The sequence below is a fragment of the Quercus robur genome, chromosome 12, assembly GCF_932294415.1.
Source record: "Quercus robur chromosome 12, dhQueRobu3.1, whole genome shotgun sequence".
In the NCBI taxonomy this organism is placed as follows: domain Eukaryota; kingdom Viridiplantae; phylum Streptophyta; class Magnoliopsida; order Fagales; family Fagaceae; genus Quercus; species Quercus robur.
This window is the reverse complement of record NC_065545.1, coordinates 41,402,016-41,423,261: the sequence shown is the minus strand read 5'-3', so window position 1 is coordinate 41,423,261 and position 21,246 is coordinate 41,402,016. Positions and strand designations below refer to the sequence as shown.

The window sequence follows — 21,246 nt, the reverse complement described above, 5'->3', positions numbered from 1 at the left end:
TCAAGACAATTTTTCCAATACTTCCATATAAATAAATTCTTCCAATTTCCAAACATACATCACCTTTACAACATATATTTAGTAAAAAAAAAAAAAAAACAGAACAAAACATGATTATCTGGTATATGACTGTCTACAATAATGACAACAGTCAAGAGCAACAGCTCTTATACTATATATTGTTTCAAAGTGTAAAAATTGAAGGCCAAGATTACCAAAAACTATACTTCTAATTACTATCACTTAGCTCATCATCATGAATGCCCGAAACAACACTCAACCTAGCAGACGATTGCTTAGCCCAGTTGACAATTTTTTGGGCCTCCCGGTTAATCTTCTCTTCCTCTTTCATAGCCTTTTTTAGCATCTTCTGCTGCTTCTTCGTCGAAAAGGTGCTCAAATCCGATAAAAATTCATTGTTCATGTCCCAATCAAGACCATTCTCCTTACTCTTCTTACTCTTCTTCTTCTGATGATGATCATGAGAAGATGCCTTCTTTGGAGAAAGGCAGAAAAAGCAACCTGTTTTCTTCGGCGGAGAAGGCGAAAAATCCATCGATGACGAAGACCCAGATAGAGATTTTGATAATTTTGAAGACTCATGCTTCAAAACTGGATCTGGGTTTTCTTCCAAATCTGAGAAAACCCCCTTTTCCACTGACAAATCGGGTGGTGATTTTGGATTGGGAGGCGTTTTTGAAAGCGAAAAATCGGAATTGGCAGAATGATCTGGCTTCGGCTTAGGCTTATTAGTGAGTGGAAAAGATTTGAGCTTGCGGAAGCGGGACTCAAGGTCAGTGGGGAGGACAGAGTCAGTGAAAGAAGAGCAGCGAATAGCAGCAACTTGCTCAAGAACACAAAGGTCTTTTGCTTGTGAGATTAGCTCTTCCACTGCTGCTGACTCTTCCTCGTCGTCTGTGTCTGATAAGCACCTGAAATCAGCCATTGGAATAAACTCTAAATTTGGCTGTGGGCTTCAATTTTTTTTTTGGTGTTTAGGGAGTGAAAAATGCAGTGTTACCCAGTAGGAAAGAAGATTGTAGAACATGTTTCTCTCTCTCCCCAACGGCTAACTCATGCTTTAGGAATTTCTTGCTTTTAATTTTCATACTTTTCTTTTTCAACGAGTGGGGTCCACACACATTCGGGCCCACTCAGATTAGGAGCTAATATCAATAAAAACAGATAAAAAAGAAAAAAACAGACAGTAATGCAATATATATACATAAAATTCACTGTATTTTAAATTGACAAAATGTTTTTTTTTTTTTTTTTTTGAGAAGGAATTGACAAAATGTTTCTGATAATATATTATATTGACAATTATGAAAAGTTTTGTCAAATTATTTTTATTTTTGTATATTTAGGGTCTGTTTGTATTCAGCTTCTGCGTTTGGAGCTGCGTTTTGTTCCTTTTTTTTTTTTTTTTTTTTTTTTGGGTTTTCACGCGTTTTGGTTTTCACGCGTTTTGCGGTTACTGTTCAATGAACAGTAACCGCAAATATTGACTTTCTGCAGTGAACAGTGCATATATGCACTGTTCACGGACCCACAAATTTCATTTTTTATCAATTTTTTCATTAAAAATGGGTCCCACAGCACTATTCACACATTTAAAAATTATTTTGCTACAGTGTTTTCAGTTTTCAGTTTTCAGTTTCAGCAAAATAAGTTCTATCCAAACACACACATAATGTTTCACTAGTGTGCTATTATAAATTGTAAATGGTAGATAATAATAATATTATAAATTTTAAATGAAGGTTTTAAATTAGAATTAATAAAAAATTCTTGTTATTTTAATTATTATGAAAAATATTGTGGAAATTTGGTGTATTACTGCTATTCTTCTTTAATTTGGTTCTGAACAATTTTTCTTCTGTGTTTGTTCTATTACAGTGATATCATTGTCTGTATGCACACTAGTCTAATGATTCTAATCCACCATTTTTCTTTATCTTTGGTCTTTTTCAGCTCTCCTAACTCCAAACTTGCGTCTCAGTAACACTGACAATGAAGTATCACCTGATGGGTTTGCACTTTGATCTTTATATTCTCCTATCAACCCAAATTTTAATATTAGCACAAAGTAACCCATCATATAATAAAATATTTTAAATAAACCTATTATATAATAATAATAATAATAATAATAATATATTGAGTTATTGGAGCAAAGACTCTCTCTCTCTTGTTTTTTATTTATTTATTTGAAAATGTATGGAATTATATTTCCACCAACACCAATTTTGCATCAATTGGACTTTAGGTTCAAAAGTTATGGCCTTAGGAAGTTGGGTACCCTTACAAACAATCTTGATTTTTCTGCTTTTAAAGTTTAGGGTAAATTACACAAACTTCTTTTGAGGTTTAATGAATTTACATTGCCCCTACCCAAAATTTTTAAGAAATGACATCTCTACTATCAAGTTTTTTATAAAGAAACAAATAAGTCTATACCCGTTCATATGGTTACTTTTCTTACGAGATGGGCTTCTACAAGATACATGTTGAATATAGTTTTTATTTTATTTTTATAATTCAATAGTTAAAGGAAGAGGATTTTGATTCATAGATGTTTTGGTTGGAAACACCAAAAAGTCTTAATTGAGCTAAAATGCAAAATGCTATTAGCATGTTGAATGTACTTTTACTAAGTTTGCGATATAGATTAACTGAAGGGACTTGTGTGTTGTGTCTTGTGGAGGTTAGCTTAGTGGTGACCAAAAAAAAAAAAAAAAAAATCTTGCTCTTTTTGTTTGGTTGATTTCTTTTTTAAGTATTCCAAATTTATATTCTCAATTTTTTTTGTGAAATTTATGTAACATAGCAGCCTAAGCTTTGAGACTTTGAGTTTGTAAGAGTCAATGAGGCAATTATATATACGCTAAGAAGACAACCATTCTTTTCTTTTTTCTATTGTACAAAATAATCTCTTTTTTTTTTTTTTTTTTAGAATAAAATAATCTTCCTTAAAATAAAAATATATTTACAGTTTATTATAAAAAAATGTTATTATAATCTGTCTTTTTAAATTTTTTGAGAATCAAATGATCTGTCCTAATATAAAATATAAATTTGCAGTTCATTATATAAAAAAAAAAAGTTGTTATAAACAACTTTAATTAAAACAAATAGCAAAGAACAAACAAGCTTTAGTCATCAACAACCAATATGCAACAAGGAATATTTAAAAGAGAGAGAAAAGGAGCTAAAGAATGAATGTTTGGTTTAGGTTTACGAATTATTTTTTAATTGGGCTGGGAGGGGGTTTAGACTTTAGAATCTATACATCTTTTTCCTTTCCGCCCAAAAAGAAAACTCATAGAGAGGAGCTTTCCTCTAAAGCCAAATTAATGAAACATCGATAGCTGAATTTGGCAGTTAAGGTCAACAATTAATGCTTTTACTCAACATTCTGATCACCAATATACATAGATAAGCCTGGAGGGTTTCGCTTTTTAATCCACCCACTCCGCTACTTTTTTGAATCAATCAACCAGTTTTAGATCAACCTGAGGAAACTAACTCTAAATGATTCCTAATCATTATTATTATTTTTGAGACTCAAATGAACCCTAAACTTAATCCTCCCAACAATCAATTAACCTAAACATTTGAGGCGTGGAAGCTCTTCACATCACATCACAAATTATTCAAGGCCCACAACAAATCATTATTATTACTTCTCCTTCTTCTTATTTATTTATTTTCTCCATCCATAATCATCGTCTATTTATCTTCAATTTAAGCAAATAAGATAAAAATTTGAACATTAAATATCTCGGTTAAAAACCCTAAAAGATGTCAATTAAGTTACAAGGTTTTTAATATATATTGTTAATTAATTATTAATATGAGAGTGATTATCTCTTTTTCTCCACAAGATAAGCTACCCATAATTTCTCAAATTGTACCTATAACAAGTTGAGACGTTAAACTCTTATATCATCAGTTATAGGAAGAAAATATTATAAAACTATTAAAACCATGAATTTTCTCTAGTAGATTTGAACAAAATGACCACATGCTTAAGTTATTTTAGGAAAACCATCAAGACCTTTAGTTGGTTTGAATAAAATAACCAAGGTCAGGTGCTTATAGGAATTAAATTTGGAATTATGAAAAAAGTTAACACTTAAAATACCGTATTCTCTTCATAAGTTTAGATGTTCTTTACATTTTTGATAGAGTGATAGAGAAAAGAGATAAGAGAGTTTACGTGCTTCGATCTTGTGAGCTACATCCATGAAACAAGAGTTTGAAAAATTACATTTTCTCATACACTTTTATTTTTATTTTTATAATACATTACAATGATTTTTTTTTTGTTGAGAAACTGGCCAAAAAGCAGACCAAGCTATTTTATTGCTAAAACATCATAAACATAAAACTTGTAAATGTCAAAAGGGAAAGAATTCCTCCAAACTAAAATAGGAAAAGAATGTCTTTCTCTCCGGGTTAGTGCATGTGCCAAAGAATTGCCTTGCCGACGCGTATAAGAGAAAGAAAGAAATTTTAAAGAATTAATTGAAGACACAATGTCTTTAATCAAATGACCCACAAAAAGGTGGTGAAAACATATTTACAATGAAATTAGATACAAAAGTCAATAATATTTTGAATTTTACTGGTATATATTAATTGCTTCAATCTCACCATTTTCTCTAGTGACTGTTCTTTTAATTTTTTTTGAGTAAATAGTAATATTTATTAAAACACACACGAAAATAATAATAATATTTTAAACCAAGTTTATAATACATTATATAACCAGAGTATAACTACAAAAAGACCTAACTTTTATAGTTGTATACTAAGGTTATAAACAGCGGACACTAGACATGAAAATAATGATAGTGTTTTAAATCGGGTTTATAATACTTATTAGACCCTTTTGTAGTTATACTCCGGGTTTATAAACACTAGACACACACAACTAATATGGGATAAACATCCCTATTTTTTTTTTTTTTTGAGTAAACAATAATACTTATTAGAACATACACGAAAATAATAATAGTGTTTTAAACTTGATTTATAATACATTACATAATCAGAGTACAATTACAAAAGGGCCTAACCTTTATAGTTGTAGACTGGAGTTATAATACATTATATAACCATAGTACAACTATAAAAGGACCTAACCTTTGTAGTTGTAAAATAGGGTTATAAACAGCTGATACTAGTCACAAAAATAATAATAGTGTTTTAAATCGGGTTTATAATACTTATTAGGCCTTTTTGTAGTTGTACTTTGGGGTTATAAACACTAGATACATACAACCAATATGGGATAAACATCCCCACTTTCTTTTTTTTGAGTAAATAGTAATACTAAACTGGGTTCATAATACATTACATAATTAGAGTATAACTATAAAAGGACCTAACTTTTGTAATTGTAGATTGTAGTTATAAACAGCAGACACTAGACACACAAAACCAATGTAGGATAAACATCTCTATTTTTTTTTATTTTTTTATTTTTAATTTATTAAACAATCTCATAATTTTTTGATGAAATTAATATCGTGATTTGGTATTCAATGACATAAAAAGAGAATTATACTTTGCAATAGATGTAACCCTCCACCAACTTCATAGTAAGTGAATATGCGCCTTTCATTGGATCCAATCTCATCATTTTGAAAATTATACCCATTGGGTCCCAACAATTCAGCAATTTGTTAATTGAGAGATTAATAATAAGAGGATAATGACCACCAATAGTCAAATACACATCATCATTCATCACCTCCACATCCCACCAAAACCTGTTCCATTTTTGTTTCCTCTTCCTCAGATAGATAACCATTCTAGAACTCTCACAGCTTTTAAGGGACAAAGCTTGACATCTGGGTATTGATTGATTAAAACTCTGATCAGTTTGCTAATGGGGTCAGAGTCTCCGCAAAGAGTAGTTTGTTGCTTTTGTTTCTCCACCAACAAGAACGATGGAAAGAAGGGTAGGAGATACGAGGTTTCAGGATCAAACATAGACGACAAAAGGTGGGAAAAGAACGATGAGATTTTATCAGACTTGAGCACCTTTTCGGTTAAGGAACAAGAAAGGAAGCTGAAGAAGGCATTGGAGGAGGAGGAGAAGATTAGTAGGGAAGCCGACAGGGTTGTCAAATGGGTGAAGCAAGAATCAGCAAGAATGGATGCTTCTGTAATCAAAACTGTGCTTAGTAATCATGATGAAGAAACAACCAAGTAATGGTTTTACACTTTTACCGTACTGTAAAATTCCTTTTTTTTTCTTCCTTGAAGTTTGAATTTTTGATGCATGTGGTTGTATATGGAATTGGCAGCAGAATTGGAATTTGTAAATCCATTTCTCTTGTTTATTTTCTATCCATATGAATATTCAATATGAAATTGTCCATATGATGAAAAACAAAGTTTAGTTCGAACGTAAAATAAAGTCCAATTCACTAGTAGTCCAAGTCTTCTCTCCCTCTCAAATTAACCTTTGCAATAACAAAAAGCTGTACTACTTAGAAAGAGTACTACCTCTTCTTTATTCTAAATAAGAAAAGTATTACCTTAGAATTGGGTTTTGGAATTCAACTTATAGAGCTTCTCTTCTCATTCTCAAAGTTCAATATTTTTTAGTGTTGTGCAGTAACAATTTAAAATCTTAGAAGAAATCTTACTGAGTGAATTTAGTCCTTGGTAAATTGTAATCTTCTTACTGTATATATAGATGAAGATATCATGGAAGAAACAAAACATAAAAAACCCCATACAAGTTGAGTTGAAAGATTCCTAGTACGTCTTCAACAACTTATGTTGGATGCTCAATTGTCAAGCAATCATTTATGTTTAGCTAATTCAGGATTTAGATTAGATGCAAGAATTGATCACAGATAACACATTTATTTACATGGATATTTTAATGGGGAAAAATCTCTGCACGCAAACGTTTATTGCTTGTTTGCGATCAAAATAGTAGTAAAATTCAAATAATATTTATGTTGGACAATTTTAGTTGCTATAGTTTTCTAATAACCAATATTAGGAAATTATTTGGTCTTTGATAGACTGGTCAAAATTCATTAAAAAGAAAACATAAAAAAATAATTGAAGGCTCTTAGGAAATTATTTGGTCTTTGATAGACTGGTCAAAATTCATTAAAAAGAAAACATAAAAAAATAATTGAAGGCTCTTTTATGCAAATATTTGGTCTTTGATAGACTAGTCTAGTCAAAATGATACATGGGTAGGCCGTCTGAAAACTCAGCTTATTACTTTTCATTTTCAAGAACTAAAATAGTAAATTCAGACAGTCTCCGCTTGGCCCCCTTCCATCAGGTTGGCATTAATATTAATTAATTAGTGAGATTTCGTTAAGAAAATTAAACAAATATAATAATACAATTAAAGCCATTAATTTTTCTGTGTTAGGATTCCATATCAATTAAGGATGGTGTGCGCTCTGGAAATGAGGCTGTTGGGCTTGACCTTACTTGGGTTCACAACTTACTTATATGGTGGGCTTAAGATTTCCTACTTTGGGTCGTTCTCGGCATAGAGACTCAATATAGTTTATCCTCTCTCTTTCTGAATTGCTGTTTTGCTCTACTCTCTCTCTCTTTTTGTGAACCTCTCAACAACCATTTTCCTTTCCCAACTTCTCATATTTATAGTTCTAAATTAGTGGAGAGATCATGATTACTGCAATAGTTAGTGCAATTGAAGGTCCAATATCATCTGTTGTAAGTGGATGTTTAGGTGAGAGTGGAATGTGGCGAATGTGGCCTTGGAACTTGGTTCCAACTCAAGTGATAATGCTCGGCAGTAATGTTTCCTGGAAACTGCTGAGCATGCTATGGTGTGTTCAGATTTCAGTCTTTCTTTATTATTCGGAAATTTCACGCCGAGCAATGGTTAGGTGATGAGACTTGGACTTGTAGTTTGTGAGGGTGGAGTAAAAAGGGATTGAAAATGTGGGCCGTGTTGCTAGGCCTGAATCCAAGGCCCAATTGGGTTCGGGAACCTTGGTGCCGTACATTAGCCCCCCTTGATTCATGCCCCGCTACTGGGAAGAATCAAGGAACTGAAAGGCATTCTCGTTTTGGGAGATTAACAGGTAGAAACTTGGGCGGTTACGATATCCTATTAATGCTCTATCAAAAGGCGTGCTATTCCGGGCCACCAGGTTCAGTTGTCATTATTACCTGACGGTTCATGAACCGAGGCAATGCATGTGTCGGTTACCATTGGCATTCGTAGAGTTTTTCGTTAATCGTGCCTATTTATTACTGATTAAACGTCTCTCTGTCCTCTTTGTCCTCTATAAATAGTTCATCTCAGAATGTTCTTTCACTTTTTCACTTCCCTCTTTCTGAGCTTACTCTCTGCTGAGCATTCATTTGAGCGCTTACTCACCAGTTCAGAGACCTTTCCTTCCTTAGAGCCCAAAGTAAGTTCTCTACCCCTTCCTTTTACTTTGGTTTCTTTCTTCGAATTTCTTCCTTCAGTTTTAGGCTTTGAAATGGGTTTCACTTGTCTTCTAGATATCTCGCATCTTTAGCCACCTTTAGGCAAAAGTTTGATATCCCCAATGATGTGGAAGTGGCATATTGCCATGAGAGAGAAATTGCTCTCCACAGAGGGCACAGTACTGCTTTCTTCCCCCTAATGGCGATTCTAGAGGGCGGGGTTAGGTTTCCCGTGGACCCTCTTTTAGTTAACACACTTAGGTATTATGGGCTGTGCCCTAACCAACTTCCATCCAATTTTTACCGGGTAGTTAGTTGCATCAATAGGTTGAACCATACATTTGATTTGCAAGTGGACCACCATGATATAAACCACATGTATAGTCTTTGTGGGAATAAAAATACCAATTATTACTTAAAAACTAAAGATACACGGGTACGGCTGATATCATGCCTACCTGATTCAAATAGGAATTCAGCCAAGGAGTTCGTCCGGGTGCACGGCAATTGGTTTGCCGGAGAAATTCCCTGCCCCCTCTCACGGCATGAAGTGGGTTCGTATCGATCTCTAACTTAACTGTTTTTCTACTTGTGGTAGTTTTATCTATTTGGTCACTAACATTGTATCTCGTTTTTTTGTATGAATGTATAAATATATATTTTCTTTGCAGATGGTAAAGTGTTTGTCCCGGATTTCAGGACAGTTCACGTCAGGGACCTGAATTTCATTCTCTGGTCCGAGATATACGTGCATTGGGACGGACAGCTCCGGGCATCACATCTAATCCTCGGAGTTGAATCGGTTTATTCCACCTAGCAATCTTTCAAACAGGCGCTTTTGGTTGATAGCCCCCTTTTGTCATACATAGACGTTCGGCACGCAAATTTCCTTTTGCTGAGGTTTACAGTTGGTGAAGCTAGGGAGCTGGGTAGGCGATACACTTGCTCGGACGACCTTGCACCATTGAGGGACGAGTCAGTGGAGCGTGTGTCCCGGCGTCTCCGAGAGCTCGCCCACGAGCTAGTCCAAGAAGAAGTTCCCGTTCAGAAGAACCCGCACCGCCCGAGGAACCTATTGAACCCGAGGCTCCCGTAGAGGAAGCCGAGCAATTTGTTGTTGACATTACCGATCTTTTAGACACTGAGCCCTTCCTTAGCGAAGACATGGTGACCCGGAGGGCTATGACCATAAACCGTTTCGTGCTCGGTGCGAGGCAAGCTGTGCAGCAGCCACCCTCTTAGAGCCAAATTCAAGCGCCTCCTCCTCCACCTCCTCCTCAAACCGGATGAGTCTGGAAGAGGCAGAGGGTTGCCGAGCAAACGCCTACGGGCCCGGGAGGTACAGCAGCCCGGACTCCTCCCCGACCAACCGGCGGCATTGTCATTCAGGAGCCGCAAACCCAAGTCGGGCCGAGCGTAGCATCCTTCTCCCAAGCCGTGTAGGTGTGGAAGCCTAAGTTTCTGTTGGACGGCAAGCCACTTCCTGCAAATGCTTGTGTGCGGATGTGGGAGAAAGGTGAAGGGGGCTGCATTGCCCAGACTCTGGCGCAGGGCCTCCTTCTGCCCGAAGACGTGCATGCCTTTGAAGAAGGTCGGAGGAGTCCATGGGGCGAAAGCTACAGTGGCATACTGTCGCGGTAACCCTTTACTTACTAATTCTTCACTATCCTTTACACATTCATTATCTTTCATTTACCTTTCGTTTTATTGCCGTACTAATTTTTATTACTTTGTTAGGCTGCTCAACTGGCCCATATCTTGGATGGTCGCGCAAAAGAACTTGCTGAGAAAGCTGACTGGGAGAGGGCTGCAAGGGAGACGGCTATTAAAATGGCTAAGGAGAAAATAAAGGTGGCTGACACTGCAGAGAAAAAAGTTGCTGTCGCGGAGAAGAATAGAGCAATGGCGGAGAAAAGGTCCGCGGAAGTCTTGGCTAAGCAGAATGAGATGGACCTTAAGCTAGCCGAGGCAATCAATCTGAACACGGCTCAAGCCAAGGAACTTGCCAACCTGAGAGCGGCTTTGGAGGCTTGCGAGGAGAAATGGTACAATGAAGGGTTCGCTGACGCTGAGAATTCCACGGACCCAGTTGTGAATCAGGCTTGAAAGTTGGGTTTTGACGTCGAGTGGTTTGCTGCTCTGCAGATTTTAGGGGCCCCTGAGGATTCCCCTCTGAGAGATCCCGGTTAGATTCCCTTCCTGAGCTCAACCGTTGTCGTGCAGAACCACCCGGTCCCCATTGACGAGGAGGAAACGGCAAGCATGAGGGAACTGGTGGAATAGATTGATGCACATGCGGTGCTAGATGAGACAGAAGCCACCAGCATCCTTCGTGCTCAAGATCAACACGGTGGGGATCTACTTTCTCCCATGGCCAACCAGCAGCAGACCGACGCAGCTGATCAGTTCGGACCCTCCGTTCCATCAACTTAATTGCTGAATCGACTCTTTAATGCTTTTATTTCTTTTTATTGCCTTTTAATACTATTTCTTTTCCAGTAAACTTGCCTATGTCACCGGGCTGTGGTGACTGAACAATTTATTTATTTCCCGAGAATGACCCGTATGCAGTTGCTGGGTTTGGCGACGAAACATTGATTCTATTTTTTTGTTAAATTTATTTGGATAATGATTTATTCGTCATGTGTTTGCTTTGATCATGCTTGGTTATTGTTTTGTTATGTATTGTTTCCTTCCCTTCTTTTTTGTTGTTGCCACTTATCTTCTTACATTTATGGTCGGAGATGATTTGTACAGTGGGATAAATCAAGCCCCCATATATTGGGTGTTTTACACAACACATATTTTCTTTCTTGAGAAGATGAACGGCAAGCTGCCTCATGTTCTGGCATAAGGTTTCCCATGCTCAGTGATGTTGATCGAACCGAGAGTGAGGTCTTTGTCCTTAGGATTTTTTTTTATAAGAATAAGGTTTCCACCTGCTCGGTGATATTGATCGAACCAAGAATGAGGTTTCTGTTCTTAGAATTTTTTTATAAGAATAAGGTTTCCACTTGCTCGGCGATTTTGATCGAATCGAGAATGAGGTTTCTGTCCTTAAGATTTTTTATAAGAATAAGGTTTCCATTTGCTCGGTGATACTGATCGAACCGAGAATGATGTTTTTGTCCTTAGGATTTTTTTATAAGAATAAGGTTTCCACCTGCTCGGCGAGTTTGATCGAATCGAGAATGAGATTTCTGTCCTTAGGATTTTTTATAAGAATAAGGTTTCCACCTGCTCGGTGATTTTGATCGAATTGAGAATGAGGTTTCTGTCCTTAGGATATTTTTTATAAGAATAAGGTTTCCACATGCTTGGTGATATTGATCGAACCGAGACTGAGGTTTCTGTCCTTAGGATTTTTTTTTATAAGAATAAGGTTTCCACCTGCTCGGTGATATTGATCAAACCGAGAATGAGGTTTCTATTCTTAGGATTTTTTTTTTATAAGAATAAGGTTTCCACCTACTCGGTGATATTGATCGAACCGAGAATGAGGTTTTTGTTCTTAATGTAATCCATTAATACTAAATATGCAATTAATTAATACTTAGTGTGGAATAATGAAATTGAATATAGCTACAACAAGGAACTTCATCATTATATTGACTAGAGCAGTGTACAAAGTTTAGACTTACGTTTCCGTGCACGAATGGTCAGTGGTAAAACTTCTTTAGGTTGTGGACATTCCATGGCCGAGGGAGTGGCTTCTCGTCAAGGTCTTCTAAATAGTACACTTCTGCACCTGCAATGGCAGTAACTCTGTACGGTCCTTCCCACGTTTGAGCTAACTTCCCTGCACCTGCGTCTCACATGTTTTCCACAACTTTTCTCAGCACCAAGTCCCCGGCACTGAATTCTCTAGTTTTTACATCTCGGTTGTATCGTTGGGCAAGTCTCTGCTGGTATTCTGCGAGCCGTACTATTGCTGCTTCTCGGCACTCTTCCAACCAATCCAAGTGCTCTAGCATTAAACCATCGTCTGGATGGGGTCAAATCCTGTAACCCGTGCACTACACAGGTTCACTTCGGTCGGTATCACGGCTTCTGCTCCATACGTCAAGGAGAACGGAGTCTCCCCTGTGGACCTTCTGGGGGTTGTACGGTAAGCCCACAAAATGTTAGGTAGTTCCTTGGCCCATCTTCCCTTTGCCTCGTCCAACCTTTTCTTCAACCCGTTCAAAATGGTCTTGTTAGTTGCCTCAGCTTGGCCGTTGCTTTGGGGATATGCCGGAGTAGAATACCTGTTCTTGATGCTGAGATCGCTGCAAAAGGTTTGAAAAGCTTTGCTGTCAAACTGTAGCCCATTGTCTGATATCAGTGAGTCCGGCACCCCAAATCTCGTGACTATGTTCTTCCATACAAACTTCTTCACGTCTACATCCCAGATATTTGCCAGGGTCTCGGCTTCCGCCATATCGTGAAATAATCAACCGCCACCAACACGAATCGGCGGTTACCTGTTACTCGGGGGAATGGGCCGAGGATGTCTAGCCCCCATTGTGTAAACGACCATGGACTATTAATGGGGTTTAAATGACTTGCTGGCTGGTGGATCAAGGGAGCGTGTTTTTGGCATTGTTCATATTTCCTTGCATATTCCGTTGCATCTTTCTACATCTGCGGCCACCAAAATCCTTGAGTTATCGCTTTAAGTGCTAACGAGCATCCCCCAATATGACTACCACACACGCCGTCATGCAGCTCGAACAGAAGCTCATTTACTTTCTCGAGATGCAAGCATAACATGTATGGTTCTCTAAAAGACCTCCGGTATAATTTGCAATCTGCTAACAACCAATACCGGGAAGCCACCTGACGAATCTTTTTGGCCTTTTTTTCATTGTCTGGAACTCTATCCTCGGCCAAGAAGTCAATGATCGGGTCCATCCAACACGGCCTAGTTGTTGAAATCATGGCGATGTCGACCTCGGTCGAGATACAATTATCTTCCATACCAATACTTGGCTCCTTTATAAGCTCTACTTTGATAAGCCGAGGAACCTCCTCGATCATTGACAAGGCTAACGTGGCTAGTGAGTCAACGTGTCTGTTTTGTGCCCGGCCGACTTGGGCCACCTTTACTGTTCCGAACTTATTAATGATTTTCTTTGCTGCACTCAGATAGGCTTTCATCCGAGAATCTCGAGCTTCAAAGCTTCCCTGGATCTAGTACACAACCTGCTGAGAATCCGAATAAATCTCCACATCTCGTGCGCCGAGGCATAAAACGGTCCTCAATCCGGCAAGAAAGGCCTCGTACTCAACCTCGTTATTAGAAGCTTTGAACCCCTATCTGAAGGAATGCTCCAGTCGTATACCTTCTGAAGTGATTACGACAATTCCAGCTCCGACCCCCATAGCACTCAAAGTGCCGTCCACAAACACCTTCCACGGGCGATTCTCTACATTACAGATCATCTTCCCGTCGTTCCTAGGGGAGAACTCCGTAACGAAATCAGCAAGGACTTGCCCCTTTACTGAGCTTCGCGGCCTGTACCTTATGTCAAAGGAACCTAGCCGAGTCCCCCACTTAGCTATTCGGCTCGTGAAGTCTAATCTTTTTAACAACAACTGTAAAGGATACTTGGTCATGACAAACACAGTATGAGCCTGAAAATAATGTGGTAGCTTCCTTGTGGCGTGCACCAGGGGCAACACTAATTTCTCCAAAGGTAGGTATCTTGTCTCGGCATCAACCAAGGTTTTGCTTATGTAATACACCGATTGCTGTATTCCTCGGTCCCTCAGCAGCATAGCGCTTACGGTGTGATCGGGCACCGAGAGGTACATGAATAAATCTTCTCCGAAATCTGCGGTCGTTAACATGGGCACTTGTGTCAGATACTCCTTCAGATCTCGAAAGGCTTTGTCACACTCCTCATCCCACTGAAATCCCTTCCACTTCTTCAGAAGCTGATAAAACGGTCTACAGCGATCAGCAAATTTGGAAATGAATCGATTAAGTGCGGCTAACATCCCGGTCAATACTTGCACTTCTTTGGGATTGCTCGGCGGCTTGAGACGATTCACGGCTTCGATCTGGTCAAGGTTGGCCTCTATCCCCCGATTAGTGATCAGATACCTCAAGAACTTACTAGCCCCCATGTCGAAAGTGCAAATCTCAGCATTTAGGCGCAACTTATGTTGTCGGAGCACCTCAAACACTCCCTAAAGATCTCCTACATGCTGTGCTTCTTGTTTACTCTTCACTACCATATCGTCGATCTATACTTCTACCGTGCACCCAATTTTATCTTGGAACATCCTTGTCATCATCCGTTGGTACGTGGCTTCGGCGTTTTTCAAACCAAATGGCATCACGTCATAGTGATAGTTTGCATCTGGGGAGATGAATGCTGTCTTCTCTCGGTCCTCGGGTGCCAGGGCAATCTAATGATACCCCTGAATGGCGTCCAAGAAGCTCATCCTCGGGTGTCCGTATGTAGCATCTACCAATTGATCAATCTTCGGCATCGGGAACGGGTCTTTCGGGCATGCCCGATTTAAGTTTGTGAGGTCCACACAAACCTTCCACTTGCCATTCTTTTTCTTCACTACCACGGTATTTGCTAACCATTCAGGGAAGAAGATTTCTCTTATCCCCCCAGCTTTCTTCAGCCTCTGGACTTCCAACTTGACTGCGTCAACATGCTCTTTTGATGCTTTTCTAGGCTTTTGCTTCTTCGGGGGGAATGACGGGTCCACATTGAGCTTATGGACAATGAACTCGGGGTCTACCCCGGGCACTTCATACGGACTCCATACAAAGACATCCACATTTTGCAAAATGAATAACAACATTTCTACCATATCCTGGTCTTTCATGCTCGTCCCTATTTGAAAATACTTGTCAGTGTCTGGAAAAATTTTGACCTTCAACAGATCCTCAGCACAACTTGCCCCTACTTCTTCTCGGGGCTTCTGTAATTGCTATGAAGATGCTCTTTCGGTGGTTTCCTTTTGTTCAACCTGCTCGCCTTTCCACCTGACTGTTGCGACCAGGCACTGCTTAGCCACTTGCTGGTTTCCTCGTACCATGGCAACTCCATGCTCAGTAGGAAATTTAACTTTTACATGCAGGGTGGACGGAACAGCCTTCATTGCGTGAATCCATAGCCTTCCTAGGATTGCCGGGTATGGGGAGAATGATCTGACTACTATGAAGGTCACCATCACTTTCTTGCCCTCCATATTCCCCGAAAGGGAAATTTGACCCTCGGGGATCACCACTCTTCTATCAAATGAGACCAACGGCGTATCATACTTCGTCAAGTCTTGATTTTTTAATCCGAGCCCCTTGAATAGATCTGGGTATATTACGTTAGCTCCGCTTCCTTGGTCTATCATCACCCTTTTCACTAAGAAGCCGCTTATCCGTGCTGTTACTACCAACGCATCGTCGTGTGGTTGGATTGTTCCCTTTAGATCTTCCTCGTCAAAAGAAATTGCCAACCAGCCAACTTTCATCCTCTTTCGAGTGGTTGTCTTTTTGTGCAGGTTTCTTTGGGCGTCACTGTTAATACTCCTCTTCTGGTTATGGCCGCACCCTTCGGGGCAGCATGGATGACCTTGATCACTCCCAATGGTGGCGGGAAGGGGTTCCCTTTTTGCTGAGCACCATGGCCAGCATCCCGGTTACCGGAATCCACTACGAACTCTTTCAAATATCCTGCCTTCACTAGTTGCCCCAAATGAACTTTTAATACTCGGCACTGCTCGATGGTGTGCCCTTTATCTCTGTGGTATGTGTAGTACAAGTTTTGATTTCTTCGGGATGGGTCTCCCCCCATCTTGTTCAGCCACCTAAAGAACGATTCGTTCTTAATCCAGTCTAAAATTTTGTGTACCAGCTCTTTGAACGCTACATTCACCCCTCCAATTTATGCTTTTGGTTCTTGCATCCTAAAATCCTTCCTTGGTCTCGTGGGAAAAACGCCCTGCCAGGAGTGACTCAGCAACGGGGCCTTACCCTTACTCTGCAGCCGATCATCTTCGAGACGTTTATACTTCTTAATACGCCTCATAAGTTGCCTCATATCCCCGGGTGGTCTTTTCGTCAGCGACTCCCGTAGTTTAGAGTCCTCGGGAAGCCCCATCCTGAAAGTGCTTGCCGCAATCTTCTCATTACCCCCACCGATTTCATTGTATAGCTCCCAATACCGACTGGCATAACTCCAAAGGGTTTCACCGACCCTCATTTTTATGGAAAGCAGCGGGTCCACCGGTTGTGGCACCCGACTACACATCACGAATTGAACGCCAAACTCCTGGATCAGCTCGGCAAAATTGTGAATGGAACCTTTTTGTAACCGATTAAACCATCTCAAGGTCGTGGAGCCAAGACTTGAGAGGAACACCTTACACATCAGCGTATCATTGTGTGTATGCAAAGGCATCATATGGATATAATGACTGACGTGTTCCATCGGGTCTGTCTTCCCATCATAGGAGTTAAACGGTGGCAGTGTAAATCGGCTCAGCATAAAGGCCTGTTCAATTTCGTTTGAGAATGACAACCGAGCAGCTCTTCGTAAGGCCCGGCTCATTGCGTCCATGGCAGCATTGTAGGGCTGTCGTTCCTTCGGGGAATCCGAACCACGGTCGTCATATCTGCGTGAACGTGAACGGTTTCGGCGCTGACGCATCTTGCGGGAGTGCGAGCGGTTCCTGTGTCGGTGTGATTCTCGGGAAAGTGAACGGTCTCGGAATTGTCGGAACCGGACTAGCTAGACCTCTCCTCACCTTGATTTCCCACACTACCGTCCCTTCTTTCTCGGTTGTCTCGGTCCCTTCTCTGGCGCCAACCCTTTGCCTCCAACTCCAAATCCCTCACCAGTCTGCACAATCGCTCCAACTCTTGGTCTCTCTTATTATGTTGCCCATGCCCCGAGGCACCCGACATTGTTCGGTGAGTCTGGTTTGACCCCTTCCCTAGGCCAGATTCTTCTTTTCTACGCTCACGCTCCTTATCCTCATGCCTTTTTTGTCTTCTTTCCCGCCATGTGGAGTCCTGAGAAGATCTTACCGATCCGTTCTTGGCTTGGCCTCCCGAACACCCTTCGGACATTTCCCATGCTTGAGTCTTAGTCGAACCATAGTTTCGTAGGATAGCCCTACGGTGGGCGTCAATTGTGCATGCCGGAAATGAGGTTATTGGGCTTGACCTCACTTAGGCTCACAACTTACTTATATGGTGGGCTTAGGATTTCCTACTTTGGGTCGTTCTTGGCACAAAGACTTAACGTAGTTTATCCTCTCTCTTTTTGAATCGCTGTTTTGCTCTACTCTCTCTCTCTCTCTTTTTGTGAACCTCTCAACAACCATTTTCCTTCCCCAACTTCTCATATTTATAGCTCTAAATTAGTGGAGAGATCATGATTACTGCCATAGTTAGTGCAATTAAAGGTCTAATATCATCTGTCGTAAGTGGATGTTTAGGTGAGAGTGGAATGTGGCGAATGTGGCCTTGGAACTTGGTTCCAACTTAAGTGATAATGCTCGGCAGTAATGTTTCCCGGAAACTGCTGAGCATGCTATGGTGTGTTCGGATTTCATTCTTACACACATAATATGGAGAGATCTCTTGAAGGTGGCCCCATGATGTTCATTAGAGATTTGGAACCTATAACTTCGTAAATCTCATGTCCCAAGACAAGGAACCAATTCTTGTGTTATTATACCAAAAAGAAGTATGCAATATAGTATGATCTATAGTAATAAATAAATGGTAAAATACCCAAAAAAAAAAAAAAATCACCCCTAAAGTTTGGGCTAATATCAAACACTACGAAGACTTATAAAAAATAATCAATTTGCTTCCTAAGCACAAATGACACTTAATTTCATTTGAAAGTTCTTATTATGGATAAGTAGCACACCTACTTGGATTCAAATTTTTGATATCTATGTTCCCCTCTAAGAACATACTCTTCTACTTTTTTTTTTAACTTCCACCCATGAAGACCAATAGTGGGAATGATTTGGTAGGATGAGTAATGTAACCTTGACGTCAACCATTAAACCATATGGCAACTCTCTGGATGTACCTGTTTGCTTGGAGCAGGTTTTGATCTCAAGAGGAAAAACTTGAGTACATCTCAATATCCTTGGGGAAGATATTTGTGATCATTGTAAAGCTGGTTCTGAAGATGTTCTCCATACTCTCTGGTTGTGCCCTTATCTAGACCCGGTTTAGAATTTAAACTCCAGTTGGAATTTTCGATCCTTCAAACAATTTCAGAGTTTCAAAGAGGAGAAAGATCTTGAGTTTTTGCCACCATGGTCTGGACAGTCTGGTTTCGAAGGAATGCAATTAGAGCTAACAACAGATCTTACCTAATTGATCAAGTTATTCCAGATGTTTTAACAACTCAAGCAAGCCTCTTAAGAGCCATCCCACCAAAGCTTCCAGACTCAACTAATCGGGTTCCTCAAAGAATTAAATGGAAACCACCACCATATTGTCACCTCAAAGTGAATTTTGATGGACCTGTGTTTTGGGAAGAGAATGCAGCAGGGATTGGGGTAGTGCTCTGAGATGAGAAAGGATTGGTCGTAGCCTCCATGGTAGAAAAAATCCATCTCCCAAACTCGATGGCAGCTGTGGAAGTTATTGCCACTGTCAAAGCCCTTCACTTTGCTCTCAACATTGGTGCTTCTTCCATTTTTTTAGAGGGTGATTCAGAATGTATTATCAATGCTCTAAATTCTGAAGTGGTTTCTTTTGCTACTTATGGCCATTTGGTTGAAGAGGCTAAGAGTTTGTTTGGATAGCACCAAAATTGAGTGATATCACTTAGTTTTCATGATCCATCATCCAAAACCAGTGGGTCCCACAGATGACAAAGTGTTTGGCTTGGTTTTGGATGATTGTTTCCATCACTCAAAAACTCAAAATTTTGAGTTTGGACAATGGAAAATGGAAACAGGATTTTGGTGATTTCAAAAGTTGAAAATTGAAACTCAGTGGTAAATAAAATGACTTTGTGGGCCCCTTATCAGTGCATTGTCAAATCAGAGTCAGGTTGGAGTTATTATCGTTGCAAACTCCCTTATTTCATTTTCATTTCTCCCCCAAAATTTTCAGCAACACTTTCCCTCTTCTCACTTCCCTTTCTCCGCCCCTCTCACACTTTCCCTCTTCATCCCCAGCGAGTTAGCTCCATGATGAACACTCCGTAATCGAAGCACCATGTCTAAGATGAACACTCCGTGATCGTTATTGAGCATTTTTGAGGCAAAACTGAATCTTCATCGGCGAGTCCATATTGAGCTCTGTCACTGTGTCCATACTGAGCCCTTTGTCGTGATATTGAAAAATGAAAGAAGATTAAACCAAGGACTAATGGGTATTGATGTGTGAAATGGGTAGAGGCGTGAAATGGGTTTGGGTATTGATAAAAATCATAAAGATATAGAAATAGAAAGAAGAGTAAAGAAGACCGAGCCTGTTTCCGATCTGAGTCGGCGACGGATGGGGAGGTCTGTGTTGTGTTTTTCGCTTTATGGGGTTTGGGTTTGTTTCTAGACTGAGCGTGCTGCATTGGGAGAATATATCTTGTGAGAGGTAAGAGAAATTCCCACGTGGGTACCAATTATAAGCAAACAGTGTGGTGTCAGTGGGTGGGCCCCACCATTTTGGCAAAAAGTAAGCTTAAATTTTGAGTTATATGACTGGGTCATATTGCCAAACAAGAATTTTGGAGTTTTTGAGAGAAAGTGGAAATTGAGTTATAAGTTATGGGTTTTGAGTTTGAGTTATGAGTATTAAGTTATGAAAACTGAGTCATGGCCAAGCTAAACGAGCCCTTAAAGTCTCTTCTTAGGAATTTCTCTAATGTTGTTTTTTGTCATACTTGGAGACAAGGCAACTCGGCTGCTTATAACATTGCTAAACATGTTAGCGAGTTTTCGGTGTGAATGGAGGATGTTCCCCCACATCTTTTCTCTGTAATTCTAACCAATGTGGCTATTTCTTGAATAATATTATAGGGTTTCTTCCCAAAAAAAAAAAAAGAAAAAAGAAAAAAGAAGAAAAGAAGAGAATATTTGGGAAATTGCATATCTTTTAAGGAATTTTCTTTTTTGATTAAAAAAAAAATATCTTTAAGAAATTATGACATACCCAAGAAAATAATGAAATTAAATATCCCGCGAATATTTTAAATTATAAATCAATTAAAAATAATTTTATTTTCAATTGCAATCATTAAATCTGTTAATTAAACTAGATTGAAAGAGACCTGTGGGTTGTGTCATGCGGGAAAAATATATAAACAGCAGAATATGAATCAACGCAAGTAAATACAAGCAGCAATTATTTTAGGTTGGACAAATTGATTTTATTATTATTATTATTTTTTTGGCTAGGAAATTTGAAAATCAATATACACACACTAGCTTCTGAGTATGCGCATGCTTAGATGCTCTCTATTTTTTTGAATAAAACATAATAATTTGTGTAAGGACCAGATTTATAGTCCAAGTCCAATATGCATGAGACCTTGGCCCAGTAAGCCCAATACAATAAAATTTATAGAGAGTGGATCAAAGAACTAAGCCCTAGTGAGTTGGACAACAACTAGTACTAAATTAAATGACGATCAAACACAAATAAAAGGTTTTGATATCAATAGACTTTCAGTCCGAGGAGGTCACCTTAAATAAATTGATCACAACTGGATATAAAGACAATTTAGATTGCTACAATGTTCTATTTCTATTTTCCCAGTCCTCTGCCTCATGGAGGATCTCTCACATTATATAGCTCCCTTAGGATCATCTTGA

General features: G+C 39.3%; 3 protein-coding genes across 3 annotated transcripts; 1 reads left to right on the top strand and 2 right to left on the bottom strand.

The window, feature by feature from the left end:
• On the bottom strand, positions 1 to 1,072 carry LOC126710585 (uncharacterized). Its single transcript, XM_050411119.1, has one exon. The coding sequence runs from the start codon at positions 944 to 946 to the stop codon at positions 230 to 232; it is 717 nt and encodes a 238-aa protein (XP_050267076.1). The 5' UTR covers positions 947 to 1,072; the 3' UTR covers positions 1 to 229.
• Positions 1,073 to 5,736: 4,664 nt separating this feature from the next.
• On the top strand, positions 5,737 to 11,111 carry LOC126710586 (uncharacterized). The gene is made up of 2 exons (XM_050411120.1): positions 5,737 to 10,091; positions 10,192 to 11,111. The coding sequence occupies exon 1, from the start codon at positions 5,900 to 5,902 to the stop codon at positions 6,224 to 6,226; it is 327 nt and encodes a 108-aa protein (XP_050267077.1). The 5' UTR covers positions 5,737 to 5,899; the 3' UTR covers positions 6,227 to 10,091; positions 10,192 to 11,111.
• Positions 11,112 to 16,340: 5,229 nt separating this feature from the next.
• Positions 16,341 to 17,105, bottom strand: LOC126708528 (uncharacterized). Its single transcript, XM_050408316.1, has one exon. It carries the CDS (start codon positions 17,103 to 17,105, stop codon positions 16,341 to 16,343), a length of 765 nt encoding a protein of 254 aa, XP_050264273.1.
• Positions 17,106 to 21,246: the final 4,141 nt, after the last annotated feature.

What these genes read in the sequence shown, in the direction of transcription:
- LOC126710585 (XM_050411119.1), bottom strand. Translation starts at nt 946, where the DNA reads ATGGCTGATTTCAGGTGCTTATCAGACACAGACGACGAGGAAGAGTCA.
- LOC126708528 (XM_050408316.1), bottom strand. Translation starts at nt 17,105, where the DNA reads ATGCGTCAGCGCCGAAACCGTTCACGTTCACGCAGATATGACGACCGT.
- LOC126710586 (XM_050411120.1), top strand. Translation starts at nt 5,900, where the DNA reads ATGGGGTCAGAGTCTCCGCAAAGAGTAGTTTGTTGCTTTTGTTTCTCC.